The 19,719-nt window shown below is 38.7% G+C and overlaps 1 protein-coding gene across 3 annotated transcripts in view; it reads right to left on the reverse strand.

The window, feature by feature from the left end:
- The window catches only part of SYT9 (synaptotagmin 9), a 70,095-nt gene that overhangs the window by 34,061 nt on the left and 16,315 nt on the right, over window positions 1-19,719 (reverse strand). For all 3 annotated transcript variants that reach the window (XM_021527582.2, XM_021527581.2, XM_077784391.1), the window contains exons 2-3: window positions 4,506-4,857; window positions 770-1,316 (exon numbers count right to left, since the gene is read on the reverse strand). In XM_021527582.2, the coding sequence (XP_021383257.1) occupies window positions 770-1,316; window positions 4,506-4,857 (899 nt within the window). The remainder of the gene's footprint in view (window positions 1-769; window positions 1,317-4,505; window positions 4,858-19,719) is intronic.

The raw sequence follows: 19,719 nt of genomic DNA on the forward strand, positions 1-19,719 counted from the left end.
AGGTCTGTCCTCCCGAGGATGCGTGGGATTCATCTCTAATGGCATTACAAGGAGGTTGGCTCCTGCTCTGAGTAGAAAGCTCCTTCTTTTTTGGAAGTAATTTCCATGATTTTATACCTAATACCTGTTTGGGTTCCTGCATAGAACTTGATATCCCAGAGATTCTGGGATAACTGAAATGCAGACTTCTAAAATACATTCCTCATTTCCCTGGGAACACAGCAATGCCAAACAAAGAGTTAAACCAATTCAGTTCACTGCTTTCATGGAACAGAATTGTCTGAACTCTGTTTGGCTGGATTATAGCTGTGGGGTTTTCTGACTTTATGAGAATAAAGTCTTCAGCCTTTTGAAGAACTGGAGATTGCTACATAAGAAATGTTGAATCTGCAGTTCTGGCTGATTAGTGTGCTGTAAGTTACATAAAGAATCATGCAAAACAGGAAGAGAGGCAAAAAAAGAAAAGTAGTATTTCCTTAAGTAAATTTCATATTAAGTAAGATTAACATTCTCTAGCATTTCTGCCCTATCAGCAGGGCAATGACTAAACCCACTGTCTCCTACATAAAACATTCTTTAATATATCCAAAGAACAAGAATTGAGGACTGAAAATGTACTGTCAGTTTCCTTGGATTAAGGTCAAAGCTTGAGAAAGAGAAAATAGAGTATTTTCCTTCACAAATTCAACAGACAATTTCAGTTTTAATCAGATTAGGGAAATAAAGTCAGAAAAAAATAAAATTCAAAAAGAAGAATTGTAGTACTTACATTGGTGACATATTCAATATCCTTCCAAATATTACATTCCCTGGGAAAATCTGCCAAATCTAAAAAATTATCCACTACCACTTGGCCAATCAAGTCGTGCCTGGAGAATCTGTCAAAGTCATACACAGAGAAATGGAGTTTCCTTGTGTTGAGATCATTGTAGGGGACAGTAAATAAAAAAACTTCATCAAACACTGGATTTAGGGTCTTTCTGTGCACTTTAGTCTGGTGTTTTGTTTTCCTGTCAGGGAGCAGGTATATCTTCACGTAGGGATCTGAAGTTCCAGAGAAGTCCTTTGCCGGCAGGTTGACGGCCTTGTGAATCTTCACTATCAGCTGCTCCAGATCGCAGTCGTACTTGAGGATGAAGTTGAGTTTTCCACAGGCCTTGCTGTTACTCCTCCGGCCGTCGTCCGTGTCCAGCGATCTCTGCTTGTACAGCTCCGGCTTGATGCGGCCGATGCCCGTCAGCTGCTCCTGCTTCTGGACCTGCTGGATGTTGAAGTCAGGGTTGGACAGGTTGAGCTGTCTCCGGAGCGAGTTGTGCCTTAAAGCCAAAGAGAAAGAAGTGAAACAGGCTGTGCATGCACGCTGAAGGTGCCGGTCACGCCGGGCGCGTTCCCGTACCGTGCGATGGGCTCGGGTTTTTAACAAAGGGATAAAAAACCCTGAGACCCAGCGTGGGTGAGAGCTGACCTTCAGCACCAGACTGCTAATGCCAATCAGTGCCTGCTCCCATGTCTCAAGCTGGGCTGAAACGGTTTGCTGATCACCCCAACAATTGTTTTCCTTTTTCTCTCACACCTATGTAATAAACTCTGAGGTACCTTGACTGAAAAGCTCCTTTACTTTCATTAGCTGAAGATAAGAAAGTTGCTTTTAGCTTAGGTCCAGTGAAATTTAATTGTCGCCCTGATTCTTAAGATTTTCTAAAGCCTTCTGAGTTTACATTCTGTTAGAGAACTTTCTCACACAACTTTCTGTAAACAACCTATTGTTTTGCATTCCTTCACAGAGGTAGAGAAACTTGATGTACTAGTAGTTTGTCCAATGTCATTGGAGAGGTGGCTCCTTCACCCTCCAATCCACTGCCACTTTTGAGAAAGTATAAATGCTGGAGTCAGAAAATAAACTCTCTTTTTTCACCTTTGCAATAGCAGCGCCTTGTGTCATGCTTTCACGTGTCCCACAGTTACATTTAATAATTCACACTTACTGTGACTGAAATTTCTCCTTCATGGATGTTAACAAAAATCGAATTTTCAATCCCTGTTGAGTCAGGGAGATGTGAAAGTGAAAGCTGAATTAGGTAAAGCCCTAATCTTTTATGAGCTCCATTTTACTGTCCTCCTCATATGCAGCAATCAGTGTATTGGAGCACCAGGAGCTCAGGTTGAACACAGAAAGACAATGTGGATAATGCCAGCACAGGATTAATTCAAAGCTATCTATATTGAATGTAATCAGCAAGAGTTCCTCTGCTATAATTGTTCATTCATTCCTGGTAAATATCTGTTTACCCATGCTTAAAGCAGAAACAGACTCTTATGTGCTATCATAATGTTTTTTCTCTTGTTGCATAATAAATACATAATCTTGTGGCTCTACATTAGTCATTTCCAGCATAAAAAATTATCATGTCACCAAAGGAAAAAAAAAAATTCAACCCTTAAGCACCTCATGGCAGTGAGAGGACTAGAATATCCTGTGGAGGAATAAAAAGAGGCTAGCAAAGAGCTACTGGGCTAGTGCTGTACTTTCTCCAACTGAAGTGCATCTGTTTTGACTCAGATATTTACTGGCTCTTCACATGCTGATCCTTATTCTCGCTGTATGAAACATAATCCTTTTTTCACCTGCCCCTGCACACGCTCTCAGCCTCCCCCTTTCCTCTCCCCTCGTGTACTGGTTTTCCAGTTCCCTTGGAGACTTCACTGACTCTTGTTCAGTCACTCTTCCCCCCACAGTCATGACTGTGGCTAAAACCTGAGATTTTTTAAATCCAATTTCTAACTCTTGCAAGAGTTTCATTAGCTTGCCCTACTTTTCTTCTTTGGAAAAAATCTTTGAGGAGATATTACTGAGTGTTCAGCACCAGTGCTAAGTGCAAATGAATATGCTTTACAAGCTAAATCTAGGCTGCCCTGGTACTTTTAAGGGATGCAGGGCTCTGTGTTATCCAGCTCCTGAGGGAAAAGCACCAATGAGACAGTAGTTGTAATGTTTTAGGATTCTAGCTTTTATATTTTTCATATATTTGTAATCCTGCAATTCTTTAGTGTGTAACTCTAAACTCCATATACAGTGTGAGCTGCTGTTCTCCCATTTTGGGCAGACAAAACAATTCCTGTCCAGGCCTGGCAATCAAAGACACCTCACTGCCTCAGGCCCCAAGAGATGTAAACAAAAGTGAGCTGGGGAGGGGCAAACGGAGGGTAAATGACTTCATTACCTGAAACTGTAATTGGAAGACCAACCCCCATTTTGCAAATGAACCAAACTTAAAAAGTATGAAACCCGTGATGTGTCCCCCATTTTAGGTGCAGCACCTGGGTGGGCTTCGCCCGCCCAAAATGTACCTGAAGGCCCTTCAATAAATCTGTAACTGCATTTAATTCCCTTAATTTTGTCTGGCCTCTGGTTTTAGGTAGTCCCAACATGACATCAGTTGAGAGAAGAGTGGAATAGGATTGCGATCCTGTTGCTTCAACCGATAAGGTTTGTGCACCTCATATATATATATATATGTGCATGTTGGAACTCAAAATGTTTCAGACATTTTTGGAGGTTCCAGGCCCTGGTCAGAGGCATTTGAGACCCTGGCAGGCAGCTGGAAACAGCTGTGATTTTGAGTTTGAGCCATGGAATGAGTTATCAACTTTTCAGGTAGAACAAGAAGTCACAAAAGTTTAGATATAAGAGTAGAAGTAGTTACAAAGTAGAGGGAAGAATTTTTTAGTGTTGTACAAGGGGGTTTTAACACCTGTACAGGGAGGGTTTTACTTTGTACATGGGGGTCAGAGGTTTTAAGATGGAGGAATGTAGGCTGGTCCTATTTCTCCTCTTTCTTCTTCCTTACCTCCATGTTCTTGATGGTATTGGCACTTATAGATTGGTTTAGAGTAGAAAAGCACCATTTAATATAGGTAGTAGGTACTGGGGAAAAACTGTAACCATGTAACACGTAATGTACCATATAAAAGATAGAAAAGCACCATTTAATATAGGTAATAGCCATTGGGGAAAAACTGTAACCATGTAATGCACCATATAAAAGAGATGTACCATATAAAAGAGAGCAGCAGCCCTGGGCAGGGAGAGAAGAAGCAGTCGGGGTCAGAGAGGATGTCAGGGTGTGTGTGTGCCTCTGCCTGAGCTGTGAGCAAACCACAGCAGCCCACAGAAGAAAATCTTTTAGATAATTTGCAATAAACTGCCTTGAGACCAAACAACAAGAGGCTGCTGAGTTTTCTTTGGAAGCACGGGCTGGAGGAGAGACTTTACCACCACATGGAACCCCGGAACCAGGCCAGGGTTCCAACATGTGCGCACACACACACACACATACACACACACACACACATATATATATATATGTATATAGGTGAATAGCATATATATTTATATATATATATTTTTTTTAAGGAATGTGGCAAGAAAATGATACCCTTTTTTAAGATCACTGTGCTTTTTGCGCTGCATCCAGGAAGAACAGAGAGAAATTGGAGCTACTGACCGGGCAGACGAGGTGGGCTCGGTGGTCTGGCGCTGCATCCGCACGTTGGGCACGCAGTTCTCCTTGGCTCCCTCCTGGGTGTCCAGCGGGAGGTCAGGGGACGTGTGGCTGATCTTCATGGAGGCCTCAGGGTAGGCGGCGGGCTGGCCCAGGTAGTCCTCGCTGTAGTCGCGCTCATTGGCGTCCGCGTCCGCGTAGTGCAGCGGCTCCTGCTTGCTGTCCTTGTTCCCGAAGGGCAAACCCCGCTCCCGCCACGGGATCCAGCACAGCTTCCAGGACACGAACAGGGACACGCCGAACAGAGCCAGCCCGCAGGCGGTGACAACCAGGGACAGCAGGCTTATGGAGATGTCTGCGAACGACAGAAGCGCATCCGTGTCACCCGGAGTGCCAACACAGCAGCCAAACGCCTCTAGACCACAAACTCAATTCTGGTCCCTGCAACACTCATAAAATTATTAAAAGTTTGTATTTCTTTCCCCCTCAAGGGAAAAGAAAAAGTTGGGAATTCAGCATAAAACTCGAACCCAGCTTATAATTTCCCTACAAAAGATGGGTGGGATGAAAGGTCGTTCTAAATGTGAAAAGGGTTTTTAGCTTGCTCACTCGGCTTCCTGCAGTACATTTTATCTTTTTGGTTTTCTTTTTCTTTTCATGTAGTGCAGCTTCCTCCACCTGTTTTACCCATTCTTATTAGCTTCTCTTCCAGAGCTTGTATTAGGCTTAAACACCATGAAAATATGCACACAAGCACCTCTGTGACATGAATTTTTAAAGTATTGCACTGCTGTATCCTGGTTTATTATTTTAATTCCATTCCATCTAATTTTAGACTCATTCCTATATTTGCAAATTATTTTTGTCTATCAATGCACGGCTTGCTCTTCGTAATTTAATCAGGACACCAATAACTCTTCAAAACTGAGGTTTTACTGGGTTTTTTAACTCCAAAGGCTCTTCCTTTTCTTTTTCCAAACTTCTGGTATAAAAAGGAATGTGAAGATGAGTTTTCTGTTGTTTTTCCTCACATTTCCAGCATTATCCTACTCCATCAACAGAAATAAGTTATGGGAGTGGGTTTTGCTATGTTTTGTTTTAAGTTGCACGTTGGTAAAATGACTCAGTGGAACAGCTGGTTTTGTGGTTACAATGTTTTGGAAATTAATCTCTCTGTGGATTACACAATACATCATGCCTCGAACACAATTAGTGAGGATTCTATTTTACTGCCTTAAATTATAAACACAAGCTGATCAAAGCAATTTTTCACACTGTGTGTAGGTTCAGAGTGTCAGGCTGTATCCCTCTAAGCAAACAGCCAGCCTGAATTCTCAAAGGATGACAGAAGGTTGAAATGCTCTGCTTCTACTAAGACAATTATTTTAAAATTACAATTCAGATGAAACAGCCCTGGTCCATTCCAAAATAAAAATAACATTTTTTAAAAAAAGTGGGAAAGCCAATACCTTCTGCCCCTGCTGTGAGTCTCATTCTCACCAGCCAGCCAGATTAAATTTCCACAGTGGGGGGAGTGACACTGCAATCCATTTCACACAGGAGCTGTCCAGTTTATTTTGCATGCTGCAAACCAATTTCAAACAATTTTAGCCAGAACGGCCCTTTCTGTCCTTCTCCGAGTCATAGCAAGATAAAGCTCATGAACGGTGGGGACAGCATAGCAGCTGCTTGGAGTTACAGCAAAGAGTTTTTCAGAGCTAAAATTAATTAAAGAAATCCCTCCCATGCATAAAAGGGAATTTGGGAGAGAGTGGAATGGTAGTTCTTGATAATTTCTGAATATTTATTGGTAAACAAATCTGGCAGTGGAGGCAAAGCACAACCTCTTTTTGATTAAAAAGCTGAGGATCAAGGATATAGAAGTGAGAGAAGGCCTTTAGAATAAAGTAATTTGTCTTGGATTCCCTGGAGAAGAAACAAGAAATACATGAGAAGTCTGCAAAAAGGCCATTTCCTTCAAAGAACTGATACAAGCAAATGACCCAGCATTGAAAGAAATGAGAAATTTGGAGCTATCAGAAGCAGCCAGAAGATTACAAGGTGAGAACAGAAGACTGGCCAATGGTAAGGGTGTGTGAATATAAAGGTGAGGAACAATTTGAAAAGCAGATCAGCAGTCCCCTACCCTACCATGAAGATGACTAAAGCAGAGGAAGTTTTCTAGTGAACAAACACTGTGAGAAAAAACACATGAGGGCAATATGAACTGTTTTTCATTTGGAGAGTTTGGGGGGCTTTAATAACATATATAACACCTTCCTCTCACAGCTTGCTTGCAGAGAAGCTGGGCAGCAAACACTGCAGGTCACAGCATGAGAGAGGAGTTTTTATCCATCATCTTGGTTTTACTTCTTCCCGACTCCTTTGTGGCAGGAAGTTTTTGTATGAACTTTTTGTTTCTGTGGGTGGAAAAGAGACCACCACGTATCTGTCTGGCTTCTGTGGAAGACGGCAGACTAAAGGGTAGTACTCTGAGCTTTTCCCTTTCATCAGTCAGTAATTTTCACATCCTGTGTGCCTGGCAGGCAATTTTCAACAACAGTGCAGATCCATGGTGAACATCTGAGGTGAGCACAGTCCCACGTGAAGAGATTTTTGGCTGCATCCCTGAGCTGCTTTTCTATTAGCCACTTGTACAGTTACATACAGTACTTTTCTGTATATTTTTTACTCCATCTTTCCAGATGTCTCAGTTTTTCTAAGCCTGTTTATCTGTATTCTCCTGTGGTAGCAGTACTCATCTGATGCCAGTGATTTCCTCTGCTTTGTAATGAGAGCAGGGTAAGTCTACACTACTTTGTCCTCACAGAAATGAGATCTGCAGCACAGAAAATGTTCCTCAGAAATCCAGCTGCTTCTGAATTCCTTCTGTGAATGCCGTGACACCAGCCAAGCGTCTTGATACAAATCCAAGTCAAAATTTCATAATTCTACCTTTGTCATCATGGCTGCACTAAGAGCTGAGCTCCCAAATTCCAGCATGTCAGAATACTTGGATTACAGCACATTGATTACAGCATGCGTTCCCCACTAGTAAAAGAGGCCTTTGGATAGACAGAAAACAAAACAGACCTTTAGGGTGGCCCAAATATTCTTGAGACCTGGTAGGTGCCTTTAATTCTTTGTCTATTGAGACTGTGACTTCACTGTTAAGAGGACTGGGGAGGCACTGCCATTATTTCCATGCAGCTCCAACAACCAGAAATTCAGCTATGGTTTCCAGGAAGGACACAGGCTCTCTGAACATCTTGCTCATGGCACTGTCTTACAGATATTCTGATGCAATAGTAAATTTTTGACCAGGTTTCCATGTTTCAATGCCTTTTATTCTACTGACTTCAACCTCATTTATCTACTATGCTTATTAGCATAATATTTTCTGTTTTTTTCTTGTTTTTTGGTTTTTTTTTTTTAGTTTTTGTGGGGTTTTTTTGCTGTTGTTGTTTTGTTGGTTTTGGGGTTTTTTGTTTTTGTTTTTGTTTTTTCTTGTAGCAATCACAAGGTTAAAAATGATGTGGAAATAGCAAGTTGAGTTTTCTACCTTTGGATCACACCATCAGTTCTTACCACAGACTGGAGAGATAAATGTGGCCTTTCTGTCTGTGACAGATTTTATTACAGTCAGTGAGATAAAAAACCCGCAGCCCTTTTATCAAAAAGACTCAGTTTGGTCATTGCTGAATGCTGAATCTTCCTACATTTTTTTTACTTACATTTTAATGTAGATCTGTTACGCAGAAAAGAAAAATCCCACTTTTTGTATCAAGAGATTGTATGATAGGAATATAAATTATCTTATCTTCAGATTCTCCTATTAAAGGGAATCAGAACTTTTGGGGAAGGGACCCTTCAGATCATTTCTGCCCAAGCAAGGTCACCTCACACAGAATCCACCCAGACGAAATTTCTCCAAATGATGGACACCTCCCCAGCCACTCTGGGCAACCTATTCCAGTGTTTGAGAGCCACCAAGTAGGTTGATAGGATAATGTCACTTTGGCCCGGATAAAATACTAAATGGGTAACATTTTTTAGATCACAATAACCAAAATTTCAGTAACGTTTTAAGACATAACTTTGCTTTGTAGATTATCTAGTAAAAAAGGAAATGAAATTATGCTTCTATTTATATTTCAAAGGTTTTTAGTATAGATTCACTGAACATAACCTTTTTTATTGACTTTGAATAAAATCATGTTTTTCTAGGAGAATTTGAATTGTCTTGAGCTTTTACATACAAGGTGCATGAGTGTTGTTCAGTATGACAGGCTGTAAGACCAAAGACAATTGTATAATAATTCCATTCAGACAGAGCACCACATTGCAGGCCTCTGACTTGTTTTTTCTGGAGTAAATCATTATGCTTTATCCTCTAAAAACTCTGGTGCTGAAAAATCCCACCAAAAAATCAGACCAGCAAATATAGAAATGTGGTGGCTCTGCCTTTTCATATGTGAAACAACGACTGAAGTTTTTGGGGTTTTTGTCCTTCTTGTATTTATTAAGTTACCATTTGGATTGCTAAGTTTTATACAAAATAAAATATCTAAATTAGCCAGCAATGGGAAAGGTCAATAGCTAATGCAGATCAATTTATGTGTCTAGACATGCAATTGGAGTTGTGGAGTCAAAAAGCACAAATTACACTGTTTGGATTCGTCTGTCTCCAAAAGATTCAAATAAGAGCCAACATATGAGAAATAAAAAAACAACTGAGCAGGCAATTTCTCATCATCCAGGCACAAAGAGGACATTTAATCAAAGGAACTGCTGATCAATAATGTAATTATTTAGACAATCAAGTTGTTGGTTGCCTGGATGTGACTGGTGTTCTACCAAATGAACTCCTTTCCCAACAAACTGGCTGTAATTTGGTTTAACTTGAGGCTGAAGGAGTTTGACTAGAAATCCTAACTGGGAGAGTTTTTACACATTCTTATCAAAGTACAACAATGATGAATTACTCTCCTGCTATTAAAATGACTATTCCAATGTTGCAGGTATTGTAATATACAGTCAATCTTTTGGGCAAAGTTTGGCTACCAAGTAATGAAACAAATCTCAGCAAGTCAAAATCTGCAATACAGATATTTTTAGTTCAAGAGATGCAATCTTTTCCTGCTTACACCCAATAAATTTCAAAAGGCATTAAAATAAAATAATGAAGTAAATTATTTTCTGAATAATCGTATTACTAGGATATAAGCTATACTGGGACAGATCAATCTTTGCAAATATGATTCTGTCTAAATTAAGTGAAAATTTCAAGCTGTCATTTCCTGAGGGAAAAAAAAAATTGTCTTTTCATTACTTTTTTTGTTGTTTGGGGAGAGATTTTAAGGAATATGTTAAGAAGTCCGGTTTCTTGAAAAACATCAGTGCCTATTGCTCAAATCCTAGCTGTGCTTTTGACAATCTGAATTGCTTTTCTTTTTTGCAAATACATCCATGGAGGGTTAGCAGCCATCAGTAGTTGTATTGCAGGAGCAAATGGAAGGTTTTTTTTAAACCTAAAATCCTAAAACCCTAAGATTTTAAACCTAAAACCCTAAGTTTTCCAGAGGAGAAATGTTGGGGTCAAGTACCTGAAGCAGTTTTAACCTGGCACTGCACTGTAGTTTCCTCTGTGCTTCACAAGATTTCCTTAATTAACATAACTGGCACTTGTTCAGGATGGAAGGTGTCCCTTGGCAAAGACTCCTGGGACAGAGGAATAATTCTCAGCTAATGTATTCTTCCCTGAAATGCTGTTAATTATCCTTAATACCTTGTTTAGAAACTTTCAGTGCAATTCTTTAAAGGAAGGCAGCTGAAAACCAAGGGAATGAATCTCAAATTATATTCATTTTATAACACATACATGCTCCAGCTGTGTCTGACCCTGACATTTATGGGTGTGGACCAAAATAAAAGCCTAAATGACATCAGTGGCAGGGCTTCACATGGTAGTAACATTCTCTGAAAAGATATTTGTAGCTGGCTCTCACTGGTATTTGAGGCTGTTATTAGCTTTTAGTGATTTTTTTTTTTATTCCCTGGTTGTGTGTTCTACATCTTCTAGGTAGGCTTTAGGGTATGTAAAGCTCTTCTGTTGGCTAAAACACTGTTCTAATCCTCTGAGTGGCTTGCATGTCTTTTTATTCCCAAAAAGTGTTACAAATTCCAGTTTATCAGTGTGTGCTTTCTCTTCATCTGCTTCGCTACGGTTACAAATTTGTTGAATGTGTTTTCCAGATATTGCTCAACATTAACTAAGTCTCATAAACGTAATCCCAGGACTTCAGCAGGGTACTTGTCAATTAGTTTAAATCTACATAAATTTCACAGCACAATTTCCATATGAAATCAGAATTACTAAATGCCCATAAAAATAGTCACAATAACAAGTGCAAAAGCAGTAAGAGATTTGATTGTGCAGAGTATTTTTCTAGCAGAAATCACTGTGATACAACTCAAAACTGACAGAAGATTGACATAATAGTTTATTGACAAAATCAAAAAACTAAAGCTTAAGGCAAAAAAAAAAAACAACAAACCAAAAACCCAAAACAAACAATCTAAGAAAATCTAAAGCAAATTGTTCATGGACATTAAACAACAAGAAAAAAAGTATTCAGAACATAGAAAATTGCACCTTTTTTTGTTTTTCAACAAGAAAGTTTAGCTTATGAAGAAGAAAAGTTATGTAAGCACAATGTCTTGTTTGTAATTCAGGTAAGGTCATTTCATACTTAGATAGTTGATTAATTACAACTGAAATTGTATGTGAACTTGTTCTAAGAAGAATTTATTACTGTTTGCAGAGCGGATCTCTAATATATTTAGTCTGCATTAATGTGAATATCTTTGACAACTTAGCTGACACATAATACTGTGCTACAGTTTGTAAGTGACAAAAAAGCCTTCACTAATCAGACAGCAGGCTGCATGAGCAGTGATTTTTAAAGACAGAGTTGAGAGGAGTCGTATGTCCAAGGGCTTGCATTTTTCCCTGCCATCCTGCAGCAGTACCTACTGACAAAGAATGATGCTGTTCCTCTGGTGAAACAAAAGCTTCTGCTCCACAAGTGACACGGACACCAAGTACAGTAGAAAAAAATAATTTTTCATGCCTGCATATACATTGCTGCAGTAAAATTTCCCCCAGGTTCCTATGCCTCATTCTTGGCTTTTTTTGCTTATTATTGATTTCTCTTTCAATACACACTTCATGCAACTGTATACCTTTGGTTTTCTAATGCCAAGTGTAAAAAATTGTAAACTGGGGGAAAAAAATCATAAATTAAAATAGAACAGAAGAGAGGACAGCAGTTCTAAAGATACCATGCCAGATTTTCAAGTACTCTGTGTATGGAGATGGCTTTAATGGTTCTATTTCACCCTGCTGGGAAGAATCATGGGGAGTGACACATTTGCAGGACAGGAAATGTAGCTGGAGCAAAGTAAGACAAAATCTTCTAAAAGCCATTTGGCATTTGAGGCATGCTTGTGTCTTCTTAGCTAAAAGGGAAAGCTGGTGATTTTACAAGTGGGAAAGGAATTTTGGGGGTAGACACAGACTGCAAATTCCTGTGACCATCAGTCCTGTAAGGTCCTTCACAGTGAGCAGTTGTGTTTTGTAGGATTAAAGTTTCTGTGACATTTTCTGCATCTTTGCGTGTGTTAAATCACAGAATCAGATTATTTATTCCAAGAAAACAATTAATATGATACATTCTGACTTTTCTTTATCTTGCAGGATCCTTCACAAAGTGAATGGAGCTGTTAATTAATGTTTTGCAAGTGTTTATCCTGGCTTTTTTTCCAGTATGCAAAATAGAACTTCATGCAGTAATTGAAGGATTTAACTTCTCATCTAGTCAAACAAAATGACTAGTCACTTTTGGCAAATACTGTGCATGTTCCCTCATTAGCAGAATGAAAGGTTTTAATAGCAAAATGAATGATGGAGAATGAATAAAGAATAACCTAAGAGAAATTTTCCAGGAGAAATTTTTTTGGACAAATTGCATCTGTTAAAAATTATGAAACTGTCAAGATTTGTGAATATTTCAATGACTAAGCAATCTGAGCACGCATTAATCTTGAATATTATGACCCTATGAATAATAATGGAGAGAAATTGCCATTTATTTCTGCAGTGCATAGCCAGCAGCAGGAAGTCCCCAGGCTATGGAAGAGCAAACAGCTCATTTGAACCATGCCAATAAGCTCCAAGTTCCATTATAGTCCTTGAAAGCCCAGTAAGCTGCAATAACAGTAAAGTGTTTTAAAGTATTAAAGGAAATGACAGAGCAGCATTTCATTTCCCATTTGTATAAAACTGTACAGGAATATTCTCCCAATGTGCTCAAAACGACAGCTAGAGAGACCATAAAATTGTAGGATGGTTTGGGTTGGAAGGGACCTTAAAGATCATCTCATTCCAGTCCCTCTGCCATGGGCAGGGACACCTTCCAAAATCTGTGAAATTAAATTAATACAAAGGACTGGGAGATGTGGACAGAGCACTAAAGAGTATGAAAAGCTGTTTGAGCCTCAACGAAATTTAAGTTTCACGTTAATACCTAAAGACTAAATATGTACTCACAAATCTATAACAGGATGAATATGATAAACAGATACTTTCACAGAGACAGCCATAGTTAACAGGAGTTGTGTTGCTCATATAGTTCTAGTCAAAATCTGTATTTTTCTTTCAAACTTCCAATCTTTTTCCTACTAGAAGCACTGAATTTCATATTCCACTGGTCTCTCCTCTATAATTGTATTAAGTCTAGTGGAAACCTTTCTGATTTTGAATAACCTAACAAAAATTATCTATTTTTGAACCTTTCTTAATTTTTTGGTGTATTTTGGTTTTGAAGTTTTTTTTTTTTTAATAAATATTTAAGAAATAAGAATATAGTATTACTTTTCTGGCCAATTTACATAGAGTAGAAGTGCACTTCTCTTTAAAGTCAGATGGCTTCCAATGGAAAAGAGGTCAATTATTTCATTAACTTCCTTTTCACAATCAATGACTCTAAGCCTACATTATGGGAGTCTGGCACTTGACAGTGGTTCAATATTTACAATGCTTGCTTTACATTTAAGGAAGAGCCAAAATTCATTTTCTTTCTCTATATTGGCAGATCATAAAAAGGTTGTCACAAGTGTTGAAACCTCACAAGGGACTTCAAGAAAGTTGTCTGCATAGATTGATATGGATAAAGAGGAAAATTATTGCATATTACCATCACAAATCACTAACATCTTAAGCTGATTAAATAGCCTGATTTTTCTTTTAGAAGGGACTTGCTGGAACAAAGGTAAATAAAGTCAGCCTTGAAAGCATTTATCTTCCCCAGATGAGGAGCCAGATACACTGCAACACTCACATTGACTTTTGTTAAAAATATTTTAGCCACAGCTAATGTATTCTGTAATGTCTGTTGTTCTTTGTGAACTTAGGGCTCCCACTTCATAAAAGGAAGATTTCTGGGCTGATCCATAAGTATTAGGGTGTGTTGAAAGCCTTACTGGCAGGGATATTTGCAACTAGAAAAGAAAATGAATTAATAATTTACCATCAGATCATGTCTACTATGAATTCACTGTTAGGAAAAAAAATGGAATATATATTTTTTCCATTCATACTCCGTTGGTAGAGAGCAAAAGAAATAGCTTAAGACTATGAGTGGGTAATTCTGGAAGTCATAAACTCATAGAATCATTTGGCTTGGAAAAGATCCTTAAGATCAAGTCCAAATGTCTTGTCTGTCAACAGCACTGTCTAAGAGAAAGCTGCAGAACAGATATGAAAACAGAGAAAATCAAGAGAAATCTGAAGTGAAACATCTTAGGAATGCAGCAGCTAAAGAACAGAACTGAGAAACAGATTTGATAATATTATCATTCAGACTGCTCTTCTGCTTTTTCATTCCTAGACATGGATTATTTTAAAGCCAAGATGGTCTTGGAAGCCTTCCTAATTTAGGTAAATCTGAAGAAAGAAAAGAACTTCAGCTTGCTTATTTTTGCAAAGCACATACTAAAGGATGTATGCTTTGAGTAAGATCTGAATATATCTGGATTGCTGTTTTCTTGGGTTTAATTGTACAGCCATGCAAGACATTTTATTAAAAGCAATCTGTAGAAAGAACAAGTAGCAACAACTCTTGTAAATTGAACAATTTCTTAGGAACTGAATCATTTCATGTTGTATTTAGTCGTGAATATAAAATTGAAACTGGGCAGCTTGAGGGGTTTTTCTTATTGCATTTCTCACTCCACAATGGGCAAGAGGCATCCAATTCTGCAGCTTTCTCAGGGAACAGCAAACTGGAGCTACTGTAGTTCACCAAGGATGAATTCAGGGTTTTACTCTCCACAGCTGCTGATTTAAGCACTTTGATTGAGCTGTGACAGATTAAAAAGAGGGGAAAAAAAATCAAGATGATAATAAATCTGAGCCATGCACTTCAGCATCAGTGAAGCAACCATGGGATTCCTGCTCTCCAACATAAATGTCAGAGTTGAAGGATGGGATGCAAAACTCCTGTCAGTGACTCAGGAAGATTGGAGTATTAATATGCCCTTAAATTCCCTGAGTCAAACTGGGCACCTCTACCTGGAGAAACGTGGCCCTGCCACGCAGCCAAAGGGGCACACTCAACAAATCTCTTACTGAGAAAGGGTCAGGCTGCTGGGAACCTGCTGGATTTGTAAGGAAAACAAATCTTTAGGAGGAGACAGGCTGGGGACAAGAGACAGAGATGAGACTTGATATAACCATGCTGTCAACCCTGATCCCTCTGGTACCTTTCTGTTAACAACACCCATAGTTTGTACCCATAGAATAACAAACTAGAAATTCCACAGAACAGTATCAATAGCTATTTCTTTAAGGCTAGAAATTCTGACAACCATCAAGATTAAGGTATTTCAGCATTTATGAAAAACTGCCTATTTTGGCCCTTCCGCCTCTATGAAAAACCAGATATTTTCAAACAAATGCAGTCCTGCAGTCCTAGAAGTTAATTTATTTTTCATTCATCTTGACATAAAGTCAAGATAGTAATGTTTCAGCATTTCAGGATTTAAAGGCTGATAGTAACTTCACAACCACATTAGCCTTGCATCTGTCTGGGGGTTTCAAAAGCTGCAAGGGGCTTCGTGGTGGATTTTGCACCTAAGAAAAGCAGGAGGTATTTTTATTTTAGATATTTGAAATCACTGTGAGCCACAACTCAAGAAACCTCAGAACACTAGAGACTAAGGCCAGAGAGAGGATCAGAAGCTCTTATACAAAAAGTCATTTATAGCAATGGCTGCATGCTGAACCCTATTTAAGGGTATCCACCACTTTAAAGAAGTGCGTTAATCTGATGCATGTAAAATATCCAGCAATTAAAATATAAATGGCTAATATTTTAAAACCATTCTGAAGATTTTAATCTATTTCTCCCTACAAGGAAGAACAGGCACACTTCATACATTCCATTTTTCCAACACTGCAGAAGGATCCACAGCCATTTATTCTGGTTTGTACTCTGGTCTGTATGTTCCCTTTCTCCTTTGCTCCTGTGTTCTTCTCCCTCACTGCATCTCTCCCCTCTGACATACACACTCACACAAAACCATCCCAAGTCTAAGATACATCAGCATAGGTGGAAATATAAGATTCTGACATATGTATTAAATACACATAAAATGATCGCTGACATGAGCTTCATAAATGCTATTGCCTGTAGGGCTTGGTGGTCTAAAAAATTCCTAATGCTGAGAATGATAGATGTGTATGGCTGGAATCACAGCTCCTTGCTCTGTTCTGATGGAGCTGTGAGAGCTGAGAGAGAAAGCCAATGACTTTCAAGAAAACTTGACTGAGTCATCCTCCCTGGAGGCATTTAAAAGGTGTCCAGACATAGCACCTTGGCATTCAGGGCCTTGGTTTTTGTGGCATTCCCAGGACTGGGTTATGAGTTGGACTCAACGATCCTAAAGGAGCTTTTCCACCCTTAAAGATTCCATGCTGTGATTCAATGAAGGTGTCATCAGTCATCAGTCACAGTGAGCTCAGAATTCCAAAGCTAAACCATCCAAGCACCTCTGAGACCCTGATTTAAGGAGTCATTTAATTACTCTTCAGGAGTGATTAAGAGAAGGAGGTGACACTTTCTTGTCCAAGTCTCCAGACCACCTCTCTGATGCACAGTTACTTCATTAATGTCCATCAATTTGCAATATGCCTCTTGACCTCCTGGACTATGACATGAAGGTCTATTAAAAATATTTTTCTCCGGTGCTTTCAAATATCATACGAACAGGAAAAGATATGAAAATTCAGATTTTTAATTGAAAAGATGTACTGTTTAATGTCTTAAAGAGCAATTTGCAAGCTCTTTTTTTCAGTCTTTATTTAAGTATAGTGACCTCTGCTATATATCTGAGACATAAGTGACAGCCTTCTATCCTTGTTTATTTCTTTTTTTATGATATATATTCTTTTTTTAATAATTCTTTTTATTATATATATATAAAATAAAGTAATTTTATTTTTTTTTAAATCAAGATTTACTCATGAAAGCTGTGAGAAAGCATTAAAATGTGTCTGGACAGACACAGTTAAAACCACTGTGAGTAAATCTGTATCAGCAAAATGTTAATCGAATGTAAACAGCACAGAAATGTGCCCAGAAACTCAAGTGGATATTTGAAGAATTGTTTGTTTTTCTATTCACAAGACCAAGTAGACCATAGGAAAAAAGCTGTTAAATTAACTCAGTGATTAAAGTGTTTATCACTAAGTAGCTTTTCCCTTTATAAATGTCATAGTTACTTAAATGTCTTCTTAGAAATAGGAGCAGAAACCCAAAACGCAGCACAGTTCTCAAGGTGAGCCTTTGTAAAAGAGTTTGGAAAGTTAAAAAGGGAACTTGGATCTTCTCACTCCTCACTGTGAGTCTAGCAACCTTCCAGATGCTTCTAGAGAAGCGTGACACAACTGAAGAGAAGGGATGCAGGGAGTTTGACAATCACACAAGCAAGGTACTGACCACCAGACAGCTGGGATAGCTTTTCCAAAGAATCCAGCTAAAAAGGAGTTAATGAAATAACTGAGCCCTGAGAAAGCTGTCATTTCTCCAAACGCACCTGCTTTCAGCAGGCACACGGCCAACACGTGAAGGACTGAGAGGATGAACAGATTTTGGAGAAGGAAAGTGATACAGGCAGCTGAAAAGCCACGTCACCAACCCTGCAGAGTAGAAAAATTCATGCTGAGCATCAGTTCTTAGGTTGTAAAGCAGAAGGATTTATTTTTTTTTCCAGAGTAGATTCTAGGAAGACAGAAATACCTATGAATCTATGAATCATAGAATGGTTTGGGTTGGAAGGGACCTAAAAAATCATCTACTTCCAAACCATCTGCCAAGGGCAGGGACACTTTCCAACAGACCAGGTTGCTCAGAGCTCCATCCAACCTGGCCTGGGACACTTCCAGGGATGAGTCACCCACAACTTCTCAGGGCCTCACCACCCTCACAGCAAAGAAATTTTCCCGAATATTTAATCTAATCTAATCTAAATCCACCCTCTTTCAGTGTGAAGCCATTTCCCTTTGTCTTGTCACCTTTGTAAAAAGTCCCTCTCCCTCTTTCTTGTGGGCTCCCTTCAGGCCCCATTCAGGTCACCTCCTCTTTCCTGGGCTGAACAAACCCAATTTTCTCAGCTTTTCTTTGCAGGAGAGATGCTCCATCTCTCTAGTCATCTTGTTGGCCTTTCTCTGGTTAATGTCCTTCCTGTGCAACTATAAAGTTCCAAATCAATTATAATCAACATCTGTAATTAAAAAAAAAAAAAAACTGAAATAGAGGTTTTGATAAATGTAGCAATTCCAGAAGATCTAAGCAGAAAATCCAAGGAATGGCATTTATGTGCAATCTTTAATGACTCCTGAAGTAAAGATTTGCAGTTGTCTTCCATGCCCCAAGTGATGCACCCCATTTTCTTGTGGAACATGAAATTTTAATGGTACATGCAATTGCTAGCAAAGTTAATAGCCTCTTTCAAGTTAGAATTCTGCAGATTTCAATCTTGCTGCGCTTTCTTGTGAAGCAAACTCTGCAGCATTTCTTTTATAATCTTTTATTATCAAAAGACCATTTTGCATATTACATAAGAACCTTAATCTGATAATTAATTGAATGGAGACTAGAAAAATAATTAACTGGATTAAAAGTAAGATCTAAACTAGTTTGAATATCCTGGAAACCAGTTCATGGTCTTAAGGCTTGTTTTTTTAATTTGCAAGAATTAAAAAAAATAAAAATCCTTCTTTCATCCAGCCTTCTGATAGAAGATATTTTCAATGTTTTAGATGTACAATTATTGCCACAATTTGTCAAATCCAGATTCTTGGAGATTTTTTGTGCTTGCAGCAAGTAGAATCTACACTCACTGCTAGAAAATGTATTCAGCTGCATCTGCATTTTCTTTAATTAAGTTAATTTAGCTCGATCTGTATCTTACCTCCTGAAATTATTTTATCCAGAAAAAAAATAGAACATCTAGTTTCTTAACACGAGAAACTGAAGAGTTCTGCTTCAGCAAGGATAGCAATGAAATTTCTGATTATGTCTTCCTTGACCAATCCACTACCACATGAAAAAAGCAGATATCCTCATCCTAAACTTGAGAACCAGATCTGTCCTCCAGCATCCAACCCCTGCATGACAGCAGGAGAAAATACAGCTCTTCATTCCTGGGAAGGAAAATTTTGCAGATTCCTGTTGTTGATCTGTGAGAAGGGCTTCACTTTTTTTTGGGTTTTTTTTTTTTTTTTTCTGTCCTAGACTATTTCTTGGCAAAGCTCTTCATTTTATTGAGGTTTCTAGACGACAGCCCATGCTAATTCTGGAGCCTTGGCTGTTTAAATAGAAAATATTGCCAGGATAAACTGGCAGAGGAGTTCATGTGAGCCATTCAGTGCTGCTTCTACCTTGTGACCTAGAGGATGTGGAGCAAATACATTCCTTTAAAGGATTCCTGCCCAGTTCCACATGCAGAAGGAATTGCTCTGTCTTACAGAAAGCACAAGAACTTTTTCACTTCAGTCCTGGTGTGCAGAGAATCCAGCTCCTCTTGCTGTGTCCCACAGTTTGGTAATGGAGATTGACTTTTCATGCCTTTATGCACAAGTTCCTGTCCCTGA

The sequence above is a fragment of the Lonchura striata genome, chromosome 6 (assembly GCF_046129695.1).
Source record: "Lonchura striata isolate bLonStr1 chromosome 6, bLonStr1.mat, whole genome shotgun sequence".
NCBI lineage: Eukaryota > Metazoa > Chordata > Aves > Passeriformes > Estrildidae > Lonchura > Lonchura striata.